Source organism: Ictalurus furcatus, chromosome 8, assembly GCF_023375685.1.
Source record: "Ictalurus furcatus strain D&B chromosome 8, Billie_1.0, whole genome shotgun sequence".
Lineage (NCBI taxonomy): Eukaryota > Metazoa > Chordata > Actinopteri > Siluriformes > Ictaluridae > Ictalurus > Ictalurus furcatus.
The window spans coordinates 15,544,484-15,570,753 of NC_071262.1; the positions used below are offsets into that span (position 1 = coordinate 15,544,484).

The window sequence follows — 26,270 nt, forward strand, 5'->3', positions numbered from 1 at the left end:
TGAACACGTTCTCCAGAGTACTGGATACAGATGTGCCTCTTGCAACCAAAATGGACAAATCCAATCTAGCACTAGGTTTTCTATACTCCTATAAAACTCTTACTCTCAGCTGATTTCATTTGCACATGGTACTCAACACTAAGCACACACACACACACACACACACACACGAGAAGACCTAAGGAAGCCATATTGCATTACCATAGCATGTGACCCTGGGTTTAAAAGGATAGTTTAAAAAATGGGAGGTACAAATCAGTGTTACGCACGCACTAATGGACGCAGTGTTCTGTGACGTGCAAACAGCGTCACAGAGGGAGTGCAGCATGGCAGAGGGATCCTACCGACAAGATGCTATTTTTAGCCTGCTGAAGAGAAAAATGTATTTATAGTGTGTTGTGCCACAGCGCGGGGGCAGTAGCTGAAGGGAGTCAATGCATCAAATCATTGCTGACAAGCAACAATGGCTGAGGGAGGAGACAGCAACAAACACAGAACATGCATCCATTCACACACACACACACCACAGTGTGCAGCAAGCACGATACAGCCATCAGTGGTGGTGCAGTGACATTCACACACTCTCACAGGAATAGCTGCGTTTGAGATAAATGCAGCATCAAACCCTGGTTTCTGCTTTCAAATATAAATTCCTAATCAGACACACAGACCCCATTTCATATATGTAAGGCTCCAGACATCAGCGGATTTCCAGAAGGTCACTAAATACTTCACTGGCGTGATTATAATGTGATGGGGGGGGATTATAAAAAATGAGAAAAATAAATTGTTCTGAGCAACTGGACAATTTAATAAGTTCAAATAAGCAATTTATGTTCTTGCCATTGAACTTTGCAAGGCTTTGACTGGTAAAATAAATTAAAATGATTCCAGTATCAGAGTAAAGCTTTACCATGGAACAGAAGGACAGACTGCTTCTCACCAGAGATTCTACCATTCTGTTTTCTTGGTTTAAGCTCATTACTAACTGAGGTAATGCTTACAGCAGAAGCCACAATGCTTTTTTTTTTTTTTTTAGTATGGCCACATAGCAATTCCACACAACATTGGACAGCAGAGAGAGTCCATGATTACTTCTGAGAACACACGGTGAGTAAATCAGTGGACAGAATAAGCTTATTCCAGGGAATGGAGAGCCTGTGAGAATGGAGCTGTGCTGCCCCTAGTGGAGCGCTACAGCAACTGCAGGTGGGCAGACACTGCAGCAAGCATTTGATGTAACAGTCGCTTCTTCTGAAGTTTTGTTAATCCATAAAATGCTCAGTAGGTAAATCAGTGCAACGTATTGTGCAAAAAAATGCCAACACAACTACAATGCAATACTAATCCAGTGTTAAAATAGAGTAATGTTTTGCTATTCATAATTCTAGGTTTAAACAAATATTTACAATGTTCTGAAGAGTATACATTTCCATATCTACATACCACAGTGTCGCATAATAATAAAAACATTCCAGTACCTTCTATACATTTCACTCAGAAATTATTTTACATTTAGTTCAAATAAAAATATCAGTACTGAGCCTCGCAATGCAACACTGACAGTCTTCTACTGTTCAAAAATGATGTCCCCTTCTGCATGGCAGTCAGGCTGATCAGCACTGACTCATGCCTTCAGATCCACATTCAACTGCCCTTCCATCCCTTTGTCCTATCACTCGATCACTCTACACCCTGCATCACGCTCAGTCAGAGAGCGATTCACACAGACAAATAATTCTGCTGAAGAGTCTGTTAAACCCACACAACACACACTCCATCAGCGCCGCACAGCTCATCTCCACCTGGTAGTGTGGCTCTGACAAACGGTTCCCTCTGTAGCAGCTTTAAACAAAGCTGATGTGCAAACGAGACTCCCGATGAGGCCCAAGCACCCTTCCAGCTCACAGCAGACTGGACAGTAGAATCATCACCTGCCCACACTCACATGGAGAGCCCTTCAGTCAGAGTGTGCACACGGGGTGACCAGTGTGTGTGGGTTTGTTTGGAGTGCACATGGATACATGCTATGGTGGTAGATTCTAGTGGTAGGGCAGGGTGGGTGATGCCACCACTGAAGGCAGGATGGCGAGGTAGTTAGAGGGGACGTAGCCTCTTTGACCTCGCACCTCCACCAGACTCCACTCGGTACTGCCCCGCTTATCGTGGGGCTCCACTACCTGCACCGGTTCTCCGGCCCGCAGAGACAGCTCGTGGCTGCTCCGTGCCATGAAGTCGTACGCAGCAAACACCTGGAAAAACAAAAAAGAAAAAAAAAAAAAAAGAGCTTTTAATGCATATGACCATGATAAGCACTTCTGCTTCACTATAGCGCAAACTGGAATGCAGCCCAAAATAAATAATTCACCCTTGCTATTTGTAGAAGATAAATACATTAATGATACATTTAGTAATAGTTGTACACGACAGTGGGAAAATCTATTTGCACTACGCTATTAGTCTGTATTCTGCTTCTTTGAATACAGGCTACAGCATTCAAGAAGACATTCAGTTTCACAGCACTGCTGGATTCTTCATTCTGGTTGGTCAGAAGGAAAAGATTAATTTTCTGCAACAGAGCTCTAACATTAGTTGCAGCAGCAAGAGTAAGAATAATGGGATCGTTCTGATAGGTTATCGTTTCAACAGCAACAATTAACAGAGATGTAACGGTATGAAAATGATCGTGACCAAAATTATCATGGTTATCAGTATTATCACGGTATTGTTAAAATGTGCTGACACTGTACAAGTACTGACACGCACACTGACACGCACACAAACTTTATTTACACAGGTTTTATATTTGACTATAAAGTGATGGATGGTTGTCACTAGGCTTGCTGTGATGGCCGGTGTTACACGGTGTTCGGGCTGCACACTGATTACATCACTTGCCCTCTGCGGCACCGCCCCCACTGTCGTTTTGCTTTTTTATAGTAATAAAAATAATTTAGTTCAGTTAGAGAACTGACAACAATTAAAATTTGAGCGCATCTGCTCAATTCAGCATTAGCCGAACGGGTCGGAGTCGCAACACAAATCAGCAGGAGTCAGATTTCATTTAGCACATGACGAGAGTGATGCGAGCTGACTGACAAGACGATGGCGGAAGATTTGGTTTATATAAGCAAGTTCGTCATTGTACTGTTTTGTTCCTGTTGTGTTTTTCATTAAGAATGATAATAAACCCACCATTCAAGTAATTGCCCCTGAATTGTCGCTAATTCGTATGCGAAAGTGAAATGTGCACAGCCGCACAGGCTTTCATAAGCGATTTAAAAGCGTGGGGAAAAGAGGGGAAAGCGCCAACGAAGCACCAAAACACCTTTTCACAACAACTTTCTTCTGGCAAACTCTGCAGACAGGGTTAGCATCTTCTATTAAGTTTCCCTCAGCATTTTTAATAAAATCCAAAATATGACCACACTTCGGATTTGGTCCTCTTGGAAGGTTGGAAATTCTCAAGCGCTGTCGCTGCCTTACGCCATGTTTTCACACCCAGAAACCAACAATGCTGGGTGTGTGGACAGCATTTACTAATGATGCAATGAAAGGAAAATTCTGGGCCGAAACCGAAAATTTATCTTTTGAAACCAATTTTAAAATAGTTATTTTTTCTATAATTGTATTAATATTAGACCAAAAATAATATTAAATATATTATGCTTAATTCAGTTCTGTAACAAATCAAATTTAACAGATTTTTTAATCCAATTATCCAAATAATGTAAAGTTCTAGAAAACTATTATCATCTGCAAAACAGCAGTCAAGTAATGAACTACGCCTCTATTCTGTTTAGGTAAACAGATTTCCACGTTAATTAAAGATTATTGCACAAAAAACAGCAGCAATAGAACTGAAACCACACTCAAACTGTAAACCACAGATGTAGCCTCAAGTCACGAACAAAGCTTTGCAGGGCTACATGAATTTGAATGTAATTGCTATACACGATAGCCAATTCTTCAGCTTTCTACTGAAGCAAAAGTGGTAGGTTTCTCTTCAAGAACAAAATTTGCTCAGCTTTCTGGCAGGAGAACAGGTGCTTGAGGCAGATAAATACCTGCGTGCAATCTGCACGAGCAACGGAAAGCGTAGCTGCACTTGTTGCCGCACTCCTATGGATTGGGGCGCTTTCCTGTAGACTCGTCAAACATGTCAGAAAGTGAGGGAGTTTGCGCCTCATCACTTGTACGCACCCGTTTCTCTGGCGCACTTTGCTTTGTGCTGCGCATTGATCCTTCAGCAGATGCATTCATCACCTCCAGCTCTGCCTGTATCATCATTTTGATGCAGAGAAAAAGTAGCGTGCACGGGTAATATTCTTTAAATCACGGATCTAGTAATGTTGCAATGCAACGATAAGTGTCGAGCACTGAGGGGTACATAGTGGTGGCATATATTTTCGGCTCATATTTTCAGCCTTTTTTCTCTTTCGGCCAAAAACCAAAAATGGCATTTTCGGCGGCTGAAATTTCGTTACCTCCCTAGCATTTACCGCGAGTTTTTACAAATTACGATAATCGCGCACAGTTTTAATGATAATTAAATGTGACACAGTAATACTAACTGCCGGGGAATTTTATTGTACTTAACACATAAACTGATTCAAATCTGATCATTAATATGGTGAAGTTTTCTGTGAGAAGACATTTATTTAGCTCCCCCCCCCCAAAGAGTCTCCAGTGTCAGGGTTTTTGTAACAGTCAGAGTTAGCGCTGTAACTTTTAATTTTTTCGTCACTGGAAAGTCTTCAGGACTTCAGAGCTTCCTTAACACTACAAGCTGCATTTTGTTCCCTTATTTAACTTCAAGAGAGAAAAGAAAGCCTGGTGAGGGAATGGCTGTTTATAGCTGTTATAATGCAAGTGAGAACAGGAGTTTCATAACATTAAATGTAACTATAGTATGGGTTCTTTAAAAAAAAAATGTAAAAAAAAAAAATTAGCATTGGCAAATTACTATGATACAAGAGGAATAAAAGATTTTGGGATGTGCTATTATTGAAAAATAACGAAGACATAATCACACCATCCTGTCATTAATATTTTCCCTGAACAGAACAATCCATCATGTTTAATCTCCTTTTTTTCCCCCCTTTTTTGTAGTTAAAAAAGGAAAAAAAAAGGAAGGAAACAAAAAGATGGATTCTGGAGTGAAATGCAGCAGGGAGTTTCACGGTTGCCATGTGAACTTGCTCTATTCTGGTTTTATACTTCGTAACATACATCATAACGATAAACACTGACCCATTTGCTGTTCTTAAACTGGTGCAAGACTCAGACAAATTATAATGAAGATTAAGCACGCCCCCATGTGGCCAATACATGGACCCATGTCTACTACAAATTATACGTCAATCTAAGAAAATGTATTAATGCATGCATTTATTCACTGTCTGTAATCATGGGCCACATTGGATCTGGAGCCTATTGTGGCAACACAAGCTGTGAGAGTACAACCTGGAAGGGATGTCAATGCATCACACATGCATGCGCACGCACACACACACACACACAGAGTATATAATCTAGAGGAGCAACCCATAATACCTAAAGCAAACCTACACAGACAACTGCAGAAAGACAGTCATGAAACTCGGGATCAGAAGCACACCAACACTACCTGCTGCATCACTGAACCGCCTCACCAAACAAACAGTTTTTAAATAGATAATATCTTGTTGGCAAATTATTAACCTCCCTCACCTGAGCTTACAAAGGTGAAGGATACAACTCATCTCTGAAATTGGATGTTGCCTGGCTGTGTTTAATGGCCTAATGATTAATGACTCTGTCAGGGGAAAGAAGAAGGAGGAGGGGGAAAATGGCCACACTTTGATTGTCACAGCTGCCATAAATCTCATGCTCACACCTATACCCACCCAGATAGAGAGGAACTCATCCTGGCTTCAGATTTTTCCATACAAGCTGGCCAAATAATATGCTATTTGACAGCCAAAGCACATGAATGAATAATTCAGTGCGAGTACGTAACCATGGAGAATTAAAATCTAAAATGGCTGGCAAGGCCGTGCTGCTTATTTCTGTGCTTATGATTTTATTGTGCTGATATTCTACTGCTACGCAAAGCTCACGCACTGTAGGCATACTCTTTTACATTTGTCCAAATGTGCATACGTGTCTCTCTTCGTGATTGATGCTCTCAAGGTGGAGCAGCATCGCCATCGATCTCTTCGGCTCTCCATCTCTCTGACACATAAATCAGACCGAGTAACTGGCCGGCACTCATATCCTGGCACTTAATGCTTACAGGAGTGTCTGGGTTGTTCACCTGGAAGCAGGGTGTAGCCATGGTGATGACAGGCTGAATTCCTGGTGTGTACGAGTGCCTCCTTGTTCCTGGACCACTGGATGTGGCGCTGAGAAGTGGAGAAGGAGGAGGAGGCTGTGCCATGCCAACAGTGGTGTAGCGAATCAGCTTCGATGCTGGAACATAACCCCTGGGACCTGAAAAGGCAGACAGATTTAGATGTATACATACATAATGATTGTCAGGGAGAAAGAAAAAAAAAAAAAAAAAACAAACATGTAAGCTAGTGCAATGACAGCAAATGAGCAGTAGGTGTCCCTGCTGATATTATAAAACACCTCAAACAACACTCATTAAAGCAGTGTTAGTGCCACAAAAATGGATTAACTTAAAATAACAAACAACTGTACTTTATATCCAGTCACTTAACCAAAAAAACAAAAAAAAAACAAATCCCACTTTTATTTCTGACAAATAATACAACCACAGTATAAAATTAATCATTTGAGAAAATATAATAGTAGTAGACACACCCTTATATTAAAGCAGTAAACCAGGACAGGGCACGTCTTACAGGTAATGGTGTTCTGAGACACATGAAAGGGCACCAAAACAAGCTAATAAAATCCAGCATTCAATAAATAAATGACACTTATTATATTAATAAGATTCACAATAAACAATTCTTTCACCACAGAGTGTAATCTGTTAACAGTAGGCCGTGGTTAACATAACAGGCAAAGATTAGGGTATTTTACAGACAGAACAATGGCTTAAGTGTAACAACAGTTACTGGTTTAAACCCTGGCTTGTTAATACAGAATTCAATTATTGTGATGCAGTCACAGGTACGTGTATATTTAATTATACGTGTGTATAATTAAGCAATATCACACAAGCAAGAGTGCTGTCGTACTGAATATGAGCTCAGCTGTAGGCATGAGGCCACAGGTATTCACAGCCATGCTGATATTCAGTACAACAGCACGACTGCGAGTCTGACATTGCTTTTATATAACTTCTATAAACAAGAAATTGTCAAGTAACTGACGCCTCAGACACAATATGGCCAAATATTTTGTTCATTTTTTGCTCCATCAATGAACAGCGGCCAAAGAAGCTACAGCTGGATAGAGCATTGTGTGTTGCCACGCAACACACACAATGATTGACAGCTCATAGGAAGTGTACCGACAGTTTCTATTGCTAGAACAGGAATTTTATGTAAGGATTCACAGTTAAGTGGAGTGATACGAACGGTGAAATGTACCAGGGCTGTTATATTCGTACTTTTGGAACGTCGCTTGTCCAATCAAATTAGTGGACTGTTTTATAAAAAAAAAAGTGTCGCTTTTTATTTTACTATAAACTGTCTAGACACAGTCTATTATCCCTTAACACTATCACTGTCTATAAGTCTTTTATCTATAACAATTTTTCCCCCAAAAAGTGTCTGGCCTTGAATAAAACACTCACTCAGAGTCTCATTCAGATCTTACATAGGCCAGATAAGATAAATTCTTACATACAAACATTTATGTCTATGCTGCAACATGTGTTTAATATTTTTCCTTATTTCTTTGCCATTCTATGCTGCTTGGTTTTGTCTAAATGTGATGAAGCTGTAATAAAAATTAAGACACTCCAGGTTCAAAACATTTGACTAGCAGGAAGTTTGTTGAAACAGCACATGCTGTTCTAGAAATGCACATCAATACATTACATAGAATAAAGGACCAATGTGGAGTTCTTCGAACATTCAAGTCATGTTCTCTTCCTTTGTCTCGATGTCTCTTGTCACCTTGCATGTTAGCTAGTCTGCACAGATGTTTTTATTAGATCTGCCTTTCATGCACTCTTGCTATTAGTGTTGTTTTGAACGATAACAAATGAATAATGAATACCTCCTGCATCCACCAGCCAGCGGCGTCTGTCCCCTCGTGTGTCCATTTCGCTGATCACAGCCACCAGCTCACCTTTGCTCAGGTTGAGGTCGAGGTCACGCGTAGCCACCACAGGGCCGACCAGCTGGTAGAGCTTTTCTGTGCCATGTCTGTCCATCAACTGTTTCAGACGCTTCTCAGACACTGTGACAACAGGCTGATGGATCACACACAAAACACACAATCACACACAAATACATTGTTATCAGTGGTGTCACAACTCCATGGACAGAAGGACAGTGGTGTCACTGTTACTTATTTTATCAAAGAAAAACACATGCATGGGTTACTATACAGCTGCAATTGAAATTATTCAACCCCCATTGCAAATCAGGTTTATCGTCAAAATTTACAGACTTTCAGTTGTTTGCAGTGAACAAATCGAACAAAAGTAATTGAAATAGTTCAACACAAGGAATGCTTCAGGTGGTTGCCCCAAATTCAACTGGGAATGCAATTTATAATGATTTCAACAGTTTCAAAATTATTCAACCCCCTGAATAGAATCCCTCACAACAGCACAAATATGCAAAACAGGTGTTGTCTGGAACACACTTGATGCAACTAATCAAGGGCTTCATTAGTTGCATCAGGTGTGCTTGTGCTGGAACACATGAAATACTTGAACTGGCTAGGGGCAGAAAATGCATGAAATACCTTGATGGGGCAGAAAAAGGAAGCCATCAACGGCTGCAACCAGATTTCTGAGAAGGCAGGTTGTGAAAAACACTCGAGTGACTGCAAAAGACCTGTCGCAAGACTTGGTGGCAGCAGGCACTGAGGTTTCAGTGAGCACAGTAAGGCGTGTACTAAACGCAGAAGGTTTCCATGCCAGAACTCCAAGACATACACCACTACTGACCCAAAAGCACAAGAAAGGTCAGCTCAAAATCATATAAATAAGCCACGGACCTTTTGGGATTCTGTTCTGTGGAGCGATGAAACAAAACCGGGACTTTTCAGCATGATGGATCAGCGGTATGTCTGAAGGAAGAAGAATGAAGAAAGAACACTCAGGTGGTGGCTCAGTGATGCTCTGGGGCTGCTTTGCATCCTCTGGCACTGGAAACCTGCAGCGTGTGGGAGGCAAGATGGATTCATTGAAGTAACAGGAAATCCTAGGAGAAAACATCAAGCCGTCTGTGAGGAAGCTGTAGCTTGGGTGTCACTGGACCTTCCAACAGGACAATGATCCCAAGCATACCTCAAATTCCACCAAGGCTTGGTTGCAGAAGAAGTCCTGAAAGATTCTACAGGGCCATCACAGTCACCTGACTTGAACCCCATAGAAAATCTCTGGTGGGATTTGAAGAAGGCGGTTGCAGCATGCAAACCCAAGAATATTACTGAACTGGAGGCCGTTGCTCATGAGTAATGGGCTAAGACTCCTCAGGAATGCTGCCAGAAGCTATGCATCTCGTATGCAGCAGGTCATAACAGCAAAAGGGTGCTCCACTAAGTACTAAAGATGCTTTCCATGAAGGGGTTAAATAATTTGAAACTGGAGAAAAAGTCATTATAAGTTGCATTTTCAGTTGAATTTGGGGAATCCACTTGAAGCATTCGTTGTGTTGAACTATTTCAATTGCTTTTGTATGATTTGTTCATCGCAAACAGCTAAAAGCCTGTAAAATCTGACAAACCTGATTTGCAATGGGGTTGAATAATTTTGATTTTTAAGTTATGGAACTGTCAACTAAAGCTTTGTCACTGTGGTATGGTAATGTTATGTGTTTAGCATAATGTATCTGACTCCCTGTTGTAATTATTGTCCATGACACCATGTCAAAGCCACAGTCTTGCAAGCTCCTGCCAAACTACAAAATACAGTACAGATATTACATCATCACTACTCACGCAACATGGCATTTGAATTGTTGTTCATTTGGTGCAGCTGGATGTCTTGGACACATAATTAGAAAACATTTTTAAAATGCTTGTGTCCTCCAAAAATGGTGCGCAAATAGACCAGTCAGCTGTTAAGTTAATAATTATCTCTATATGTCCATGAAATAAATCAGGGCTCTGATCATACACAGGACTTGGACTTTGGTCATTCAAGGCCTGCATATGAAGATGTCAGTATAAATGACAGCAACAAATATAAGCTATGGGTTAGAAAGGACGCTCTGATACTATGCTGAACGGATCAGAAGCAACTCTGATCCGTTCACTGACCACAGACTTCACTGTCTGAAGTAATGGCATTTAACGAACAGGAGAGCCACACCAATTATGAATAATGACAACTGTCATGTTTACTTATTTTGTTCAAATAAAATTTAAGGAATAAGGAAAAGGAATAGAACTGCATTTTAAGACACATACTTTGCTATCTTTCTAATTTCTCATAGCCTGGTCATATGTTCCTTATTAAAAGGAGTTGTACAAATAGACGACAGATGTTTGCTCCCAGCTGTAAAAATAGAAGTGTTTGACTTGGAGAGAAGTTTGCTTAATGGGCGGGCTCATCTGAAACACATGACCCTTAGGCTGGCTAATTCAAGGTGAATGGCTCTACTGAGCCCATTTTCCTACAACATTCTGCTATGGCTCACAAGCTCCATAATAAGTTAAGGGTGGACACGCTGTAACCCACGCAGCATAGACAAATAACCGGGCTCTGTGTTGGGACGGACCTGCACAATGGGAGCATTGAGCTCATCTTGAACACTCTGACACAGCGTCTCCAGCTTCCTGGCACCCTCCAGCACTGAGCTCTCTGCCCACTCCCAGAATGCATTGCTGTCTAGATGAGTGTGTGGGAGCTGTATAAAGAAAAGAGAGAGAAAGATAAAATCATAACATTTGTATTCAGCCTCTTGGTCGAGACGTGCTTCCTGGTTGGTGGGTTCCACCTTGTCAGAGGTGTGTAACCTGGTCATATGAATGAATCAGGGCTTTTTCTTTTTACACCAGTGTAGTAAAATGTGAAGCTCTATATCCAGCTAAGCTCCTACTAACTGGAACAGAGTGCAAAACAAAGACCATCTGTTTCTTTGACTTACGGGATTATGGGAATTGGACGCCCCATGCTATGCCTAAACTCATTACAAAAGCCATTGTTTTTCCCACTCGCCCTTCCTCTACCAACCTGATGAGTAAAGCTGGTGGCGAGCAGTTCCATGTCCATAGCCAGGTCCTTTTGCAGGCAGCTGAAGGTACCCAGAGTGGCCCACAGCAGCTGCATGGCTTTGGCATTGAATTGAGGCAGCTCGTTGAGCAACAGTGTGTTAATAGTCTTGTAGGTGTTGGCAATGGCCTGCTCATCATAGGTCAAGCTACTCTTCTCCTCAATTATTTCGAAATCTAGCAGCTTGTCCTGCCTCTTGCGGATGAGGTTGTGTGGCCCGGCCATCAACTCACGTAGAGAGGACAATGGTTTGAATACCAGAGTCTTCAGTCGGCCTTCCTGCAGGAACCAAGGGTACATTTATACATATACTATATAGCGCATAATCCCATTTACAGAACTGGATGTGTGTTGGGTCTGAATAGGTTAAAAGCTTTGGAATAGATAATCTCCAAACTTTATCTCAAGCAAAACACAAGGAAGACTGCAATAATGAAGCTGAACAGGTTCTGAGTGTGGCAGAGCTAACTTCTGGCACAGAAAAATGTGTTACCAATAACCCTCAAATGGGAAATGAAAACAATATAGAAAAAAAAAATGTATAAAACATATAGCCAATATTGCAAACCTGTTTTCCAAATACATTTTTGAAATTGTGAGATTAATACAGCTCTAAAAATACTTTTAAAACACACAACAACCACAAATCAGGCTAAAATTTTTTCAAGGTTTCTTCCTAAAATTCCTCGTCATCTTCGGCTTTTTCATTAGCTGACCAGTAAATCCATTAAAATTGAAATTGATGATTGGCTAACATGACACGCTGACCCCTATTATCATAAATGTATAATCTGACCACTCACATAAACGGGGAATATCCATTGCCTGAGTGCGACAAAAATTTCCTTTGAGAAGAGGGCGGCCTTCTCGCCATCCAGGTCCAAGTCAACCTCCTCTGGACTACAGCTGAGGAACCTCTGTAATAAAAACAGTTCACAGCTCAGAACATTGTACTATACCGCTACACTATCAGAACACACAGATGAGACAAATTCAACACCACAGGATTTTCCAGATTCTTCATCCTGGGGTGAGGCTCATCACCAGCTAAAACAGCAATGGAAGCAAAAACAAAACACCAAGCAATACAAACGCAAACAAATATTACTTTAATGTCAGGATATAGGGCAATAAAATCATAGTAAAGTAAGAGTTTTTAAAAGGATGTTGGCATTCTTTACCTACCTGCAGATGGCTGAGATAGGCTGCCATGTTGGCCTGCAGCTCTGTGACACCTTTCTCCAAAACAAAGAAAAAGCCTGCAAGGGCATCAAACTCTTCATCCTTTACCTACAGTCAATAGAGGAAAAAAACATATGAATCATTTACAGCACTCACAGTGTGTTCTAAATGTATATAAACAGCAAGGCTTTTAAACTCCATAGTATTTTTCAGCAAAGTGATTCCAAGTCTCAACGTGTGAAGTGTTAAATACGGTATGCATATATATATCTGATTGCCCATCAGACTCATTTACACCAATCCCAAGAAAGACAAAGCCTATGCTGTTAAAGATTAAGCTGTTTCACAATAGGGCGTAATCTCACTTTATACTATATGAACGCTTTAGTAAACAGTGTGCGATACCTTTGGTACAATACCAGTTTCATGTTTAATGTACTGGCCCAGTCTGGCTGTCTTCTTAGCAATGCTGTGACCACTCAGTCGGTTGATCTTGTCTTTGATGGTCAGGGTTTCAGTCTTCTTGTACTTATCAGCTTCATGTGATGAAAAAAAACCCACAACAACAGTGATATATAATAAAAGTTCTTTCTTGTGAATAACCAATAGCCAACCATGTTTACATAAAAAAAAAACAACTGTTGATTCTGTAAATGTTTCCAGAACTGAAGTTAGGTCCTCACCCACTTCACGGAAGCGCTTGTACTCGTTAATCCTGCAGTTGAGCTGGACGGCGGTGTGCGCCGTGTGCTCCAGCAGGAGGTAGGCAGGATGCTGGGTATCAGTGTGTTTCTGTATGGTCTGCAGCAGCAGGGGGTAGCGGGCAATTCTCTGTACTGGCATCACCAAGAAGAAGCTGAGAGTGGAGGCATTCACATCTGGTCTGAGAGAGACAATAAGAAAAGAAGGATGTTAATGTGCTGTATTAACAATATAAGATGGTGAACTGAACATTTCATATCAGGGATATGCAAGTATAATGCATTCATGTACAGTAACTACTTTATCGGTGCCAGGATCCAGAACCTATCCTGGGAATACTGGAAAGGACATAGGAATACACCCTCGATGGAATGCCAGCGCATCACAGGTCACCATGCACATGCACCTAGAGGCAACACCAATCTACCTACCAGCATGTTTTTTTGGGAGGTGGGAAGAAAAAAGAGAACCCCGAAGCTTACATGGACATGAGGACAACATGCAAAAATCTAACCCAAGCGCAAGATCAAACCAGGTACCATGGAGGTATGAGCAACACCGTTTCCTGTGCCATGTATTATGTAGAATAGCATAAAATGTTCCTATTATTTCTGGTTCATTTTTTTCCAAATTTTGACTTCAGTACTCAGGAAGAACTCAGATAGGCCTGTCATGATTATGAAACTTTGGCTGACAATTAATTGCCGTACACACAACTGTGATTAAACTGTGATTTTAACTGAGCTGGTTAATTTAAGATATCTTTATAGTATATTCACAGCAGTAGTGCATCAATGTAGTACATTAATGTGAGTGAAAGTTGTCTACCATGTAAAAAAATGACAAAAGGAAAGACAAATCATAACTATTCATTATTGAAATACTCAATTACATTACTAGAATAAAAGTACATAAATAAATAAATGTACTACGCTGTTGTAATTAAGTAAATGTTGTAATAATTAAGAATAAACTTCATTTGTTTCGATGGAAACATGTGAAAATCACTTCATATAATCTTCTTCAGCTCAAAACATTAGCTTTTATGAGATTATATAATAAATGTGACAGGCCTATATAGAGGTGTTTGTACTGACAGACAATCAGCCAACTCATTGATTCCAAGGTGATAAAAGGCTGTAAACTGAACACTCGATGTGTGACAGCAACTTACACAGAGGACTTGATGACTTTCTCCATTTCGAGCCACTGGGCTTCCTTCTGCTTATAGCTTTCCTCTATAGCTGTGATGTTATTATAGTTGGTAAGATATTCCTTGTACGCCATCTCGATGTCTTCTGACATATGCAGGAAAGAACCACCTACGAAAAAGGACAGTGGAAATTAAGGTTGGCATCGGCGGTAATGCTTTTAATCTGCTCACCATCAAGTTAAAAGGAATGGCTCGAGTCTTAAAAACGAGGTAACTTTCCTGTCACGGCTGATAAAAATGGGTTTCATTTCCAACCTAAATTTAGGGTATCCGTTTACTACACCCAGGGTTTTCCCTAGCATAGAAAGGCTTAAGCACAGTGCATAAGTGTTTTTGCAGAGCACCTTAATGTGAATTGATGTAAAAAGGCATTTAGGCGACATATCAGAATGAATGTAAAAACAACAGTGAGAGTTCCATGTGCTGGCAAAAAAACAGACAGGTGGCTTGATCTCAAACGGAAAGGTAAGCTGGCAACAGGAAAGACCTGCCAATCAACAATCAGTGTTTGGACGAACGTTTGAGTGATTGGTGTGTGACATCGTCAAGCTAATCAAACAGCTGATTGGATATTTCTCTGTACCGTCAACATAAATTAAGTATATCATTTTTTGTTAGGGAGTAATTCTTAACAATAGTGACAGCAAGTTAGCCAGCCTAGCTAACACATAGATATTCATGTACTGATTAAGTTATGTTAGTCAGCGATGCTAGTTAGTTGAAGTTACATAAAGATTCCTTGACTGAACTAAGGTTAGTATCTAACTTAGCTTGGTAGCTAAACAAAGTTAGGCTGTGTTTACACGTAACATCTTTTTCTGATGAAAGCCACTTTTTTCATATTAAACAAACAAATAAACAAAAACAAACAAACAAAAAAAAAAACACTGTTCCAAAATACAGTGGCATTGTGTGTGAACACAGCCTTAAGGGCCTTTCACACCAAGCGTGATTAAGCAACACGAATGTACAACGTTGATGACGCTCTTGAATCGAAACATAGATCCCTATGGAGCTATTCACACCGGGCGCGACCAGTGTGTCGATTTTTCCCCCTGTCACTCCACGATGAAACGGGCCATACAATCACATTTGAGCTTTAGGTCACGTGCCTAGAGCCGCTGCTGTTGCACAATATGGTGAGACTGGTGGTGCTATAGCACAGAAAGCTGTTTTGAAAACAGTGTAAACACTGAAGAAAAGTATTCCGGAAGAGAGAAGAGAATGGATGTAGAGTTCTTGTTATCACTGGTGTCTGAGAACAGATAACTTTTTATAAAAGTCACAGCAACTACAAAAACATTGACAAAAAAGAAGCTCTCTGGCAAGGAATTGCAGAGAAAATGGGAATCAATGGGGAGTTTAATATCTTATTAAAGTCATAAGCATTATAGATATAGTTCCACTACAAGTTCTGAACCTGTTTGGTCAAGTTAACAAAAATAAAGAAAGTGGCCAGAGACACCAGACTTTGTGGAAAGATACCTGGTAGCTAAGGAGGCGCGAGAGAGAGAGAGAGAGAGAGAGAGAGAGAGAGAGAGAGAGAGAGAGAGAGAAAGGAAGGAACGCAGAGAGCAAGGCAGGGAAGATGACATTAATTTATTCCTGCAAAGCTTGGCACCAGTTATTAGAAGATTGCCCCCATCAAAGCAGTCTTTTGTAAAAATGCGTTTATCAGGTTTTACATGAAACTGAGTAAAGACTTCCATACATTCCTCCATTTGCTTCTTCTCCAAACACTTGCGGGTTGTGCGGCAACAATCTTTAGCCAGGATTCTGGACTACACCTTTAAAATCAGTTTCATTTTTAGGTCAAGACCCCACTGAGAAACAGGCTGACTGATGGTCTCCTGGAAGTCTGCAGCAAGGTGGATGGGATGTTGGGATTGTTGGACTACAAAAACTTCATTAGACAATTTTACAGGGCCAACAAAGCTAGGAAAGTTAAGTGTTCAAAGGAAGGCTGCGATATTTGCAGTTGAATTAAATGTTGAAAGAAATCAAGAAATTCTCTGTCTGTCTTCTTTGTGTCCTTTGGTTGCATTTTCAAAAATAATTACATATGTATTTCAACATGTTTGTTCTTCATGTGTGTACAAATTAAGGTAATCTACATATATTATATGTATTCGGTGAAATGAGCAGACTTTTGACTACAAGTACAATAAGTGTTGCCATCTTTCTATCACAAATATTGTAAGGATAATGGTCAAAAACAATATGGGGGAAAAAAAACAAAACAATTAAAATAGCTTATAATTCTCTCCAACTACCACCACCCCCGGTATGCAGACAGCACCTATGCCTTCTGAAAACCTTTGTACATTCTAAAGGTTCTTAAGCAACTCCATCATTACGTTGCAGGTTTCAGAGTGTGTCAGAGCTAATTTTGGTACATTCCAATCAAACATCTCATAAGGCTGAGGTATGATGGGTGTGAATCAGAAAGATGAGTGAGTACTCAGAAGAATTTGAACTTGAAATTCCTGTTTGTTCTACAATGCCAAGTATTTCTAAATACCTTTCCACATCAACACTGTAAGTGCAGCCAGTGCACAGAAAGCATGCTGAGGAACTTGAATTTGACAGTCTAGTTTTCCTATAATACTTACAGAGAGTTTCAAGGTACTGAGGATCACTGGGTTTCATATGTGCCTGGTCCAGGACGCTCAGGAGTCGAACGGATACGTCCATCACTTTGTCAATGTTCTGGAACATTCCATCCAGATTGACCAGTGGGGGCTGCAGGGGTCAGAAGGTTTATAATGTAACATTTTATACCACAGTGCTGTTGAATTTGAATTCTCGATTCTGATTAGTCAGACAGTGTTGATTAATCTTCTATAACAGCAACACTGAGGCTAGTGCAGCACAGGTTTCTATTAACACACTTGTCCTCATACACTATGGTATCATTTCTATAGCAACAGTGTACAGAGGGACTTGTATGAAGGACGCTTCAAGAGCTGCAACAACTAATCGATAGAATCGATAATAGTCAATTATGAAAATCGTTGTCAACGAATCTCATTATAGATTAGTTGGTATGCGCACGCCACGGGGCATGTTTATTCATTACGTTACTTCTGTTCCAAAAACACGCTTCGGAGATTAAATACCAAAGTTGTGTCCCAAATGAAGTACTGTACACTTACACTATGCACTACCGTCTAGTGTGTGGATTTTAGAAAGGTAATATCATCTAAAATAAAACACTAGCGGGTTTTTTTACTAACCAGAAGTCAGCATTACCTTTTATTCCCAACATGACCTCAGTCACCATCAGACGAAGGCAAAATCGGAAGAAAGTGTGTAACTTCCAAGTCCTCTAAGGCAGGGGAGAATTTTAAACACCGTGGAAATCAAACTGATGCATGAGGACAAACTTATGTTTATATCCAAAATGCTCCACTGTGTGTAAGGGGCGGGGAAAATGGTGCAAGCTGCTTTAGTTTAATTTGATTATATGCTGTATTTTTTGTGCTAGCAGTGAAATTCTGTCGTTTATTATAACGGAAGTGATGTGTTAATGATGTGTTAGTAAAGAGGCCGCGTTGCTGATCACGCGCAGTGTAGATGCAGTGATGGAGTGTGAGCAAGATCTGTAACGTCTAATTAAAACATTATGATAAAAAGTAAAATTATATGTCTAAAGACAGCAAGTAACAGAAACCACAAGGTGCAGTGAAAGTGAGTTTTTATTTTTAATGTAGGACTGTAGTTTAATTCGGTGCTTTTTGTACATCCATAAACATAATGCATAAATACTATAAAATAAATTAGATATAATTTATCTAATCGCCCAATCCGATTTATCGAAAAATAAATAAATAAAAATAATCGGCCAACTAATCGATTCTGAAAATAATCGTTAGTTGCAGCCCTAGACGCTTCACATAAACAGATTAAATAAATGCATGTAGTTCTTGATATTGTGAAATTTTTCCTAAGGAAATGTTTATTTCCATTTAAGGATTTTGCTTTTGCATCTAAGGAGGCTCCATTGTCAGTGTTAACCTGTTTTCCAGAAGCGCTACAGTATTAAATGGAACACATATGTACTTTCATAAATGAAAAAAAAATGTTAGCACTGGCAAATTGCTGTTATATAACAATAATAAAACAGATCAGGCTATGCTGTTATTCTAAAATAACTTCCTCATCCTGTTTTATTCCATACATACAGTGGCAAGAAAAAGTATGTGAACCTTTTGGAACCTTTTGGGGGGGTTAATTCTAAGGGTTCTCAGTTATTAATTCTAAGGGTTCAGTTACTTTTTCCACTGCCATGTTGAATGAGTGTGTTCAATAAAGATATGAGGGATCAGAATTTATTTTGTGTTATTATTTTAGGCACATTATATTTGTCAATAACCTTGACTTAGATGAAGATCACATCACATTTTATGACAAATTTATACAGAAAACCATGAAATTCCAAAAGGTTCACATGCTTTTTCTTGCCACTGCTAGAAGCTTATACATTAACTACAGAACAGCACATATATACACAAGTGGACTTCTAGGCACAGGTTTAATATTCTGATTCTATTTTCTTCACTAGATGAAAAATAGTCTTAATATATACATCACACTTGTAATTACAGTCAAGTCCAGACATCTTGATACATAGAGACTGTCTAATTTGTCTGTGCTGAAGAGATCGAATGTAGCAATGATTAGATGAAACGTCACATGAAAACTGAGAAGCGGACCTACCTGTAGCTTCTGTAGGTTGCTGCGGATAGTAACTGTGCAAATCTGTAGGTACTTCAGGTAGTTCTTCTCCGTGTCCACCAGCTCTTGGATGGCCATGAGCTGCCTCTGAGCCACCTTTTCCCTTTCTGTTGCCTCTTCCTGTGCGGTCTTCCTCATCATCCCCACGTCCTCCTCTTCATTCTCGAAGGAGTCCTCAACGGCTCCATCCACACCTTCCACAGAAACCACTGGTATCTGGCATCTCACCTCTTCAGCCACCTCCTTCAGCTCAGGGAGTTCCTCTGACGTTCCCTGCCTACTTAGCCTCCCAAATCGACGCTCCATACTAGGCCTGCTTGACAGCTGGGAAAACATAGTACTTCTGCTTAGCATTAAGATATCAGATACCAGACACCAGTGAGCATGCAATTCAGGAGGTTAAGACGCTGTACTACTGATCAGAAGGTCGGGAGTTCAAATCCCAGCATTGCCAAGTTGTCGATGCTGGGCCCATGAGCAAAGCCTTTAACCCTCAACTGCTCAGTTGTATAAAATGAGAAAGCCAGGGACTGAAGATCACTTGAAGAGGAAGGAAGCATTTCACTTGCCTTTGCCAAGTGAAGTGACAGTACCCAGTTATAATCTAGATCAAAACAACTCACTAAATTTAAATTTTATAATCGTGCTGTCAGGAAAAGGTACTGTACATGTCCCTTTGTGTTCCCAACAGTATGAACAATGTAAACACCACCTCAAAAAGGTACAACACTAGTCCTTAAGGTATTAATGGTAATTATGTCCTTCAGTAAAGTAAAGAGCATTATGTACTCTTAAGGTTACCAACCAGAGTACATTAAAATCCCAATTTAGGACGTTTCTCTGAAAATATAGATTCCAATTAGGATTAACAATTTCCAAAATGAACACAAGTTCTGTTAAAGCTGTTTGCAGACAGAACAGAAGTTGGAGCCATTCAACCTCGACTGATTAGCACTGTTATGTCTTCTGGGGTGGAACAACCACAGGGAAATTAAAAAAAAAAATAAAAAAATGTCCCCTCCCGAAATGTAGCAAGAGTCCATATAGTCCTCGACCTTAAGAAACCTTGATTTAAATAAGAAGAACCGAATGTTGTCCGAAACGTGCTGCATGACAAGTGGGAAAAAAACAAAATAAAAAAAATTCCTGGGAAAGCATCAAGCACAATTTTTTTCTGTTTGCTCTCTTCAGCTGTGTCAACATTCACAGAAATACAAAGCTTCAACTTACACTTTACCAAAGCAAACCACACAGATCTCCTACAGGGATAAATCGCGTAAGTTGGGCTGAGCTCGCATGTACACAAACAGAAAAAAGCCCCTGCTCAGCATGTTTCGCAGAGCTCTGACAGCCCTGTTAAAAGTGGTGCAGTGCAGTACAATGTTCCTGCAGTCGAGCCGGGAGGAAAACAGCAGGTCTGCTACAAGACAGATCGCTTAAAATATCTCTTAAAGAGCATTGTTACCTTCAGAGACAGATCAATCGATGCTAGATCTTCCTGTGTAGACAGAGCAGGGCAGAGCAGCCTGTTTCATCAGAGGAAAAAGTCTGGCACAACCACACACGCATTTGATTGGAGTAACTTTCTCCACTGAGTCAGACTGAAGGGCCTCAAGTGGCATGGATGTGTGACTGAAGGGGGATGGGTGGGTCAGTGGAAGAGTGTATCAGAGGAAGGAGGGGCCATTAGCAGGAGGGAATGGGATAAGGCCAGTCAGGACAGACACACACACACGCACACACACACACACACACACACACAAAACTGAATAGAGTGACTGACTGCAGCAGCTTGTGAAAAGGAAGTGACACTGGCTGAGGAAGCAGCCTAAAGTCTAAACAGAACAAGCAGCAGGAAATACACATACACACTACCGAAAGTAACATCAGAGGGTAAATGACTGAAGCAAAATCTCTGTGCAGTTTCAAACATGCTCTAAATTATACCAGACCACCTGCATGGTATCTGGACTCCATTCATCTTCAGTAAGAACGTTATCCTGGTCAGGACTACGTCGGAACTGGAGCCTATCCCGGGAACACGAGGCATATAAGGCAGGAATACACCCCTAACGGGACACTAGCACCAAGCACAAATAGAGGTTGACCGATAGTGGATTTTACTGACATCAATCCTCTAATTTTGGCGGTACCTGCCAATAACTGATTAAAGCAATGATCAGTTTTAAAAACTGATACTGAATGAAAACGTAACACTAAAAGTAAAATACTGCTGAGCTTCAACAAAAATAAACAGTACTGACTGTGCCATGAAAAATGCACTGTACTTTTTTGAATGAAATAAACATATCAATATTAATATATTAATAAATATTAAAGTAAAAAAGAAATACTTCCAAACTGAACCAAAAAAATAACACTTCAAATAACAAATAAAAACAGAGACATCCAAAAAAACAAAACACACTTCAAATAACAACTAAATTTGTCAGTGATAGTTTTCATTTCGCCTCCAGACGCCGCTCTCGTACTGTATAATGACAGCGGATTCTCGGCTGTTCCCACAAGGGATGCAACCGGGAAAAACATAGTTCCAGCAATCGGTTATCGGTGCCAATTAATAGGCAAAACCGATCAATCTGTCAAACTCTGCAGAAACACATTCACACCTTGACGCGATTTTGAACAGCCAATTAACCTACTGCTATGTTTAAGGGAGGTGGGAGGAAACTGGAGAGCTCAATGGACTGAAACGGGAGGAAACCCATGAACACATGGGAGGAAACCCACATGAACACAAGGGAGAAACTGGATCAAACGGGTGACCCTACAGCTGTGAGGCAGCGATGCTAGATTGTGTCTCACATTGCTCAATATGTATCTAAGAGTGGATTGATAACAAATCACTTCACTTGACATTTAAGCAACTACAGTATGAAGGACAAATAAAGCAAGACACAGACTTAACTTGATATGAAGAGCCTAAACATCCTACAGAGCTGCAGCAGATGTGATTGACTTACAGACTACTGTGAAAGTTAAACAAAACACAGACTATAAACTGAGTAGCTGTGAACAGATTAACAAGGCATGGTGCAAATTAGACACAAACATGTGCACAGGACCTGCTGTTACACAATGGCAGAGAGGAGGCGGAAGATATCATGTATCACTGCGTTGCAATGCATGGAAGAAAAGCTCATGTTACGTGGTTAGATCGTCTCGCGTTTTCTTTTCCTTTCTTTTTGCAAACACAATTTGACTACAAACCACATGATTGTTGGTTCTTGCACATGCTGAGATTCATTTAATTCCAATAATGCTCATGTGAAACAATTGGGATTTGCCAGGATGCTCACAACATATAATGAACTATTTACTGATTATTATTTCCATACTCCAGGACAATTTCCTGATGACATTTATTCAGACCACAGTGCTGCTGCATTATTAATTCTGATTGGTCAGAGTAACTTTCTGTAGCTCTGACTAGAGTGCCCGATGCAAGATTTATATTAATCTAATACATTATATTTCCCACAGAACAGCTCATTCAAACGGACTTGTATGGAGGACACCATACAGATGGATTAAAAAGAAATTCTTTAACATGACCAGCTGTGATGTTTGAGATGATGGTGAGGGAACAGCTGTTGTGTAAGTGATAACAGGAACAAACTTTCTTTGTGAACTTTCCAGAACATTAAAAGTCACTATACGGTAATTTAAAAAAAAAATTTTTTAATTATTTTAAAGTATGGTGTGTCTTTCTTTCAGAAATGAAAATTTGTTCGCTTTTGCAAATCACTGAGGCAGAAGAGGAAGAAAACATGTTAAGACGTGATGTTATTGAAAAATAATCAGCTTCGGGATGGTATCACCATCACACCACCCAGTAGTTGATTAATTTCTTTTTATTTTATTTTAGAAGCAAAAACACCATCCAAGCACAGAACTAAGCAGCTGAGGGTTATGAGTCTTTCTCAACGAGTTAACAATGGCTCTCTGACACCTTTTTTTTTTTTAATTTAGAGCTTGAGGATGGGATTTCAGAAGCTCAGGCACTGCACTACCACTTCCCCATAACAATAACAGCTCTGATATAAGTGAGCAGTGGCCCTTAACTCATATGTAGACAGAAGTGCAGATATTTAGAAAGATTCAAAGACAGCAGACAATCTTATCATATAATAACTTACTGACAAAAATCCTTGATGTTCCACGAATAAAATGCTAAAGCATAACACAGGGTGTCACAGAAGTCTCCATACATCAGGGAAATTAACACTTTAGAGCAAAATGTCTTCCAAACTTTTTCATACGTATAATAATATATAATAATATATATATATTCCTTCAGATAACCTTTAAGAATCCCTTTGACAAAAGAAGAATTAAAGATGGGCGATATGGACTTAAAACTATATCACAATATGTTCTGGTGTTTATTGCGATAACGATATCAGTGATGATATAAATATAGTACCATTCACCACTGTTTTTAGCTACAAGTGACATCTGCATGCAGTCTTGAGAGCCGAAGAATCACACACATTGATCTAAAAGTAACACTGATTTTCTGTAACTAAACCGACTCCAGATTGTAGAACTAGCCTCCTTGTTTAGCGATAAACTCCTCCACAGCTTCATGTCCACCTTCCGCCATACTTGTTTTTGCTCTGCACATGAGCTTCGAATGGGTCGCACATCGTAGAACATAGAAATACTTCATCAACTAGGCTTTATCATTACTATCACGGGAAGACTAATTCTTACTGTGGGGAGAATTTCTACCGCTATATCACAAACGATAAGATATCACTCTTCCCTAACAAGAACGTACTGAAATCATTCTCATGGATGGATCAGGAAGCTGACTAACAAGAAACATTGCAAATACATCACACACACACGAAACTGTTGTCAAACTTATTAACAAATTTAAAAAGTCTGGAAGTGTTGCGGACCAACTACGGAGTGTACGTCCACGAACATCCAATGACGAAGGCACAACAGACGTGGGGCTGGTAAACATAGAACCGTACATATGGAGAATTTTGGAAACAGCAATTCTTGCAGAAACAAGAGATTGTAAACTGTAACAATACTCTGTGAACTGACTTTTTTTAATCCTAAAAGATCTTGGAGTTGCATGAAATTTTTATTTTGTCGTTCTTATTTCAGTTGACTCTCCAGTGTAAAAAGAAAAGAAGCTAGATTACAGTTAAGTTCATCCAGGTTTTGTTTCAAGTCCCCATCAATGTACGATTAATAATAATAATAATAAAATAGTATTATAATATCAGAAAGCTTGAACATTCAACTAAGCTCTTTGTATTACAAAGCAAGTGAGTAGTAAGATTAGTTGAGATCCAACTGTAATGTTGTAACAGGAAAAGAGATGCAACACATTAAATGTTTACTTTGCGACAACAAGCTTGTGACACTGTGTAAATTTCACTTTATCGTAATTGTCCTCTTTGGGAAAAAAATATCAGGAAAAGTCTACTTTTGGCAACTCTCCCCGTTTTCCCTTGATTTTGTTTCTTTTTTTTGTAATACCTTGAAGCGACTTGATCTTGATCTCCTACGTGGATTGTTGTGATAATTGTTCTGTCTATCGAAAAAGGTTTATTGATGAGTTTTACACTCAAATCCATCCTTTTTCTATACCGCTTATAATACTGGGTCACGGGGAGCCGAGCCCAGGGGGCACAAGGCCCAGGGTACACCCTGGACGGGGTATACGTCCAGCTATTGTGTCCATCACAGGGAACGATCACATACACTCTGGACATGCCAAACATGACACCCAGAAGAAACCCCCACAGCACGGGGAGAACATGCAAACTCCACACACACAGGGCAGCAGTGGGAATTGAACCCCCGACCCTGGATGTGTGAGGCATATGTGCACCCCACTCAAATCCAGACAAATGTCAAAGGTGGTCACGTAAGGAGGAGCTGTAACACACTAACCTCTCATTTAGGTCATAAATGTTGACAATTAAGTCTCATCATTCAAATGAATAAACACGGTGCATTACATTTCCTTGTAAGATGTGCGAGTCTTACATTTGTGAATGAATTCCTGAAGGATTGAAATGGCACTAAGAACTGGGTATAATATTTTACCAGACTAAAAAAATGAGAAAAAAGAAAAACAACAAGGTCATGACACCATAAGAAATGTAGCCTGTTTTGACCCACTTGTGGAAAAGTATCTGTGGATACTACCTAGAGGAAACCATTTCACTCACAGGTAATTCAGGTTGGTTATCATTCCTTGAAGAATCTAAAAACAAAAATGTTATGTTATAACTATTTATATTTCCTTCCCCAAGTCAGGTTTCACTTCTGTTACTATCCCAGGTTAAATTCTAGCATAAAAAGACTATTCTTGACATGAGGACAGTTTTAACAAATGTACCCTGTTTTTACATAAACTGTGTACATACTTTTTTTAATGCTGGGAATTTCTGTCTTTTTTTTTTTAAATAAACCTTTAGCTACCCGAGTTACCGGAGTGAAGTGAAATGTTCTCCAAGCTTTATACAGTAAAGTAAAAGGTTACACTCGCGTTACTCTACAGGTGTCACACCTGCAAGACTAAACAACGTGTAGAAACTAAAAATAGAACAAGCCAGTTTTACTAAACGAAGCAGAAGATGCCTCTGTTGACAGCGGCGCCGCTTACCTACAGCCAAGAGGAGACCATGTCACCTGTTGTTCAACCCCATGTTGTTGTTCAGACTCGCAGCGCAGTTTAAATCCTGTGAAACGCTCCCATTTAGCGAAGTGTGTTTTTAAACGCCAGTGTGAATTCGAAAACAACAGAACAAACCAAAACCGTGACTCAGGCGGACACCTTCCGGCGACGTTCCTATCTGCGTGCTTTAAATCCTCCCTCGACAGCACACGCTCCTCATACAGCTCCAGTACAGCACGTCCCAGTCCCAAACACACGCACTCTGGATTACTACTAAACACTGTTTACTACTGCTATACTCCACCATGTCTACCTGACGCCATAGTAACTGACACTATGGCCAAGAATAGCACAGTGTTTTGGATGCCAAAATTGGATATTGGGACTCACATTAGCTGCACTGCAGCTGTGGA

The 26,270-nt window shown here is 40.0% G+C and overlaps 1 protein-coding gene across 2 annotated transcripts; it reads right to left on the minus strand.

The window, feature by feature from the left end:
• Nucleotides 1-1,285: 1,285 nt before the first annotated feature.
• Nucleotides 1,286-26,270, minus strand: arhgef37 (Rho guanine nucleotide exchange factor (GEF) 37). Of its 2 annotated transcripts, none has more exons than XM_053631030.1 (13): nt 25,846-26,270; nt 19,170-19,511; nt 17,063-17,192; nt 14,412-14,559; nt 13,219-13,418; nt 12,941-13,071; nt 12,539-12,643; nt 12,157-12,270; nt 11,315-11,632; nt 10,860-10,988; nt 8,182-8,377; nt 6,299-6,474; nt 1,286-2,252 (listed from the first exon to the last, which is right to left on the minus strand). In XM_053631030.1, the coding sequence occupies exons 2-13, from the start codon at nt 19,491-19,493 to the stop codon at nt 2,043-2,045; spliced, it is 2,181 nt and encodes a 726-aa protein (XP_053487005.1). In that variant the 5' UTR covers nt 19,494-19,511; nt 25,846-26,270; the 3' UTR covers nt 1,286-2,042. The 2 variants fall into 2 exon arrangements, with proteins under 2 accessions (XP_053487005.1, XP_053487003.1); XM_053631028.1 differs by having other exon boundaries at nt 20,653-26,270.

Bases quoted from the DNA above. Each gene is read 5' to 3' on its own strand.
- arhgef37 (XM_053631030.1), bottom strand. From the start codon at position 19,493: ATGGAGCGTCGATTTGGGAGGCTAAGTAGGCAGGGAACGTCAGAGGAA. The intron at 17,193-19,169 runs GTAGGTCCGCTT...TGACCCCTGCAG, and splicing joins GCAACCTACAGAAGCTACAG to CCCCCACTGGTCAATCTGGA. The intron at 13,419-14,411 runs GTAAGTTGCTGT...TGTCTCTCTCAG, and splicing joins AAAGTCATCAAGTCCTCTGT to ACCAGATGTGAATGCCTCCA.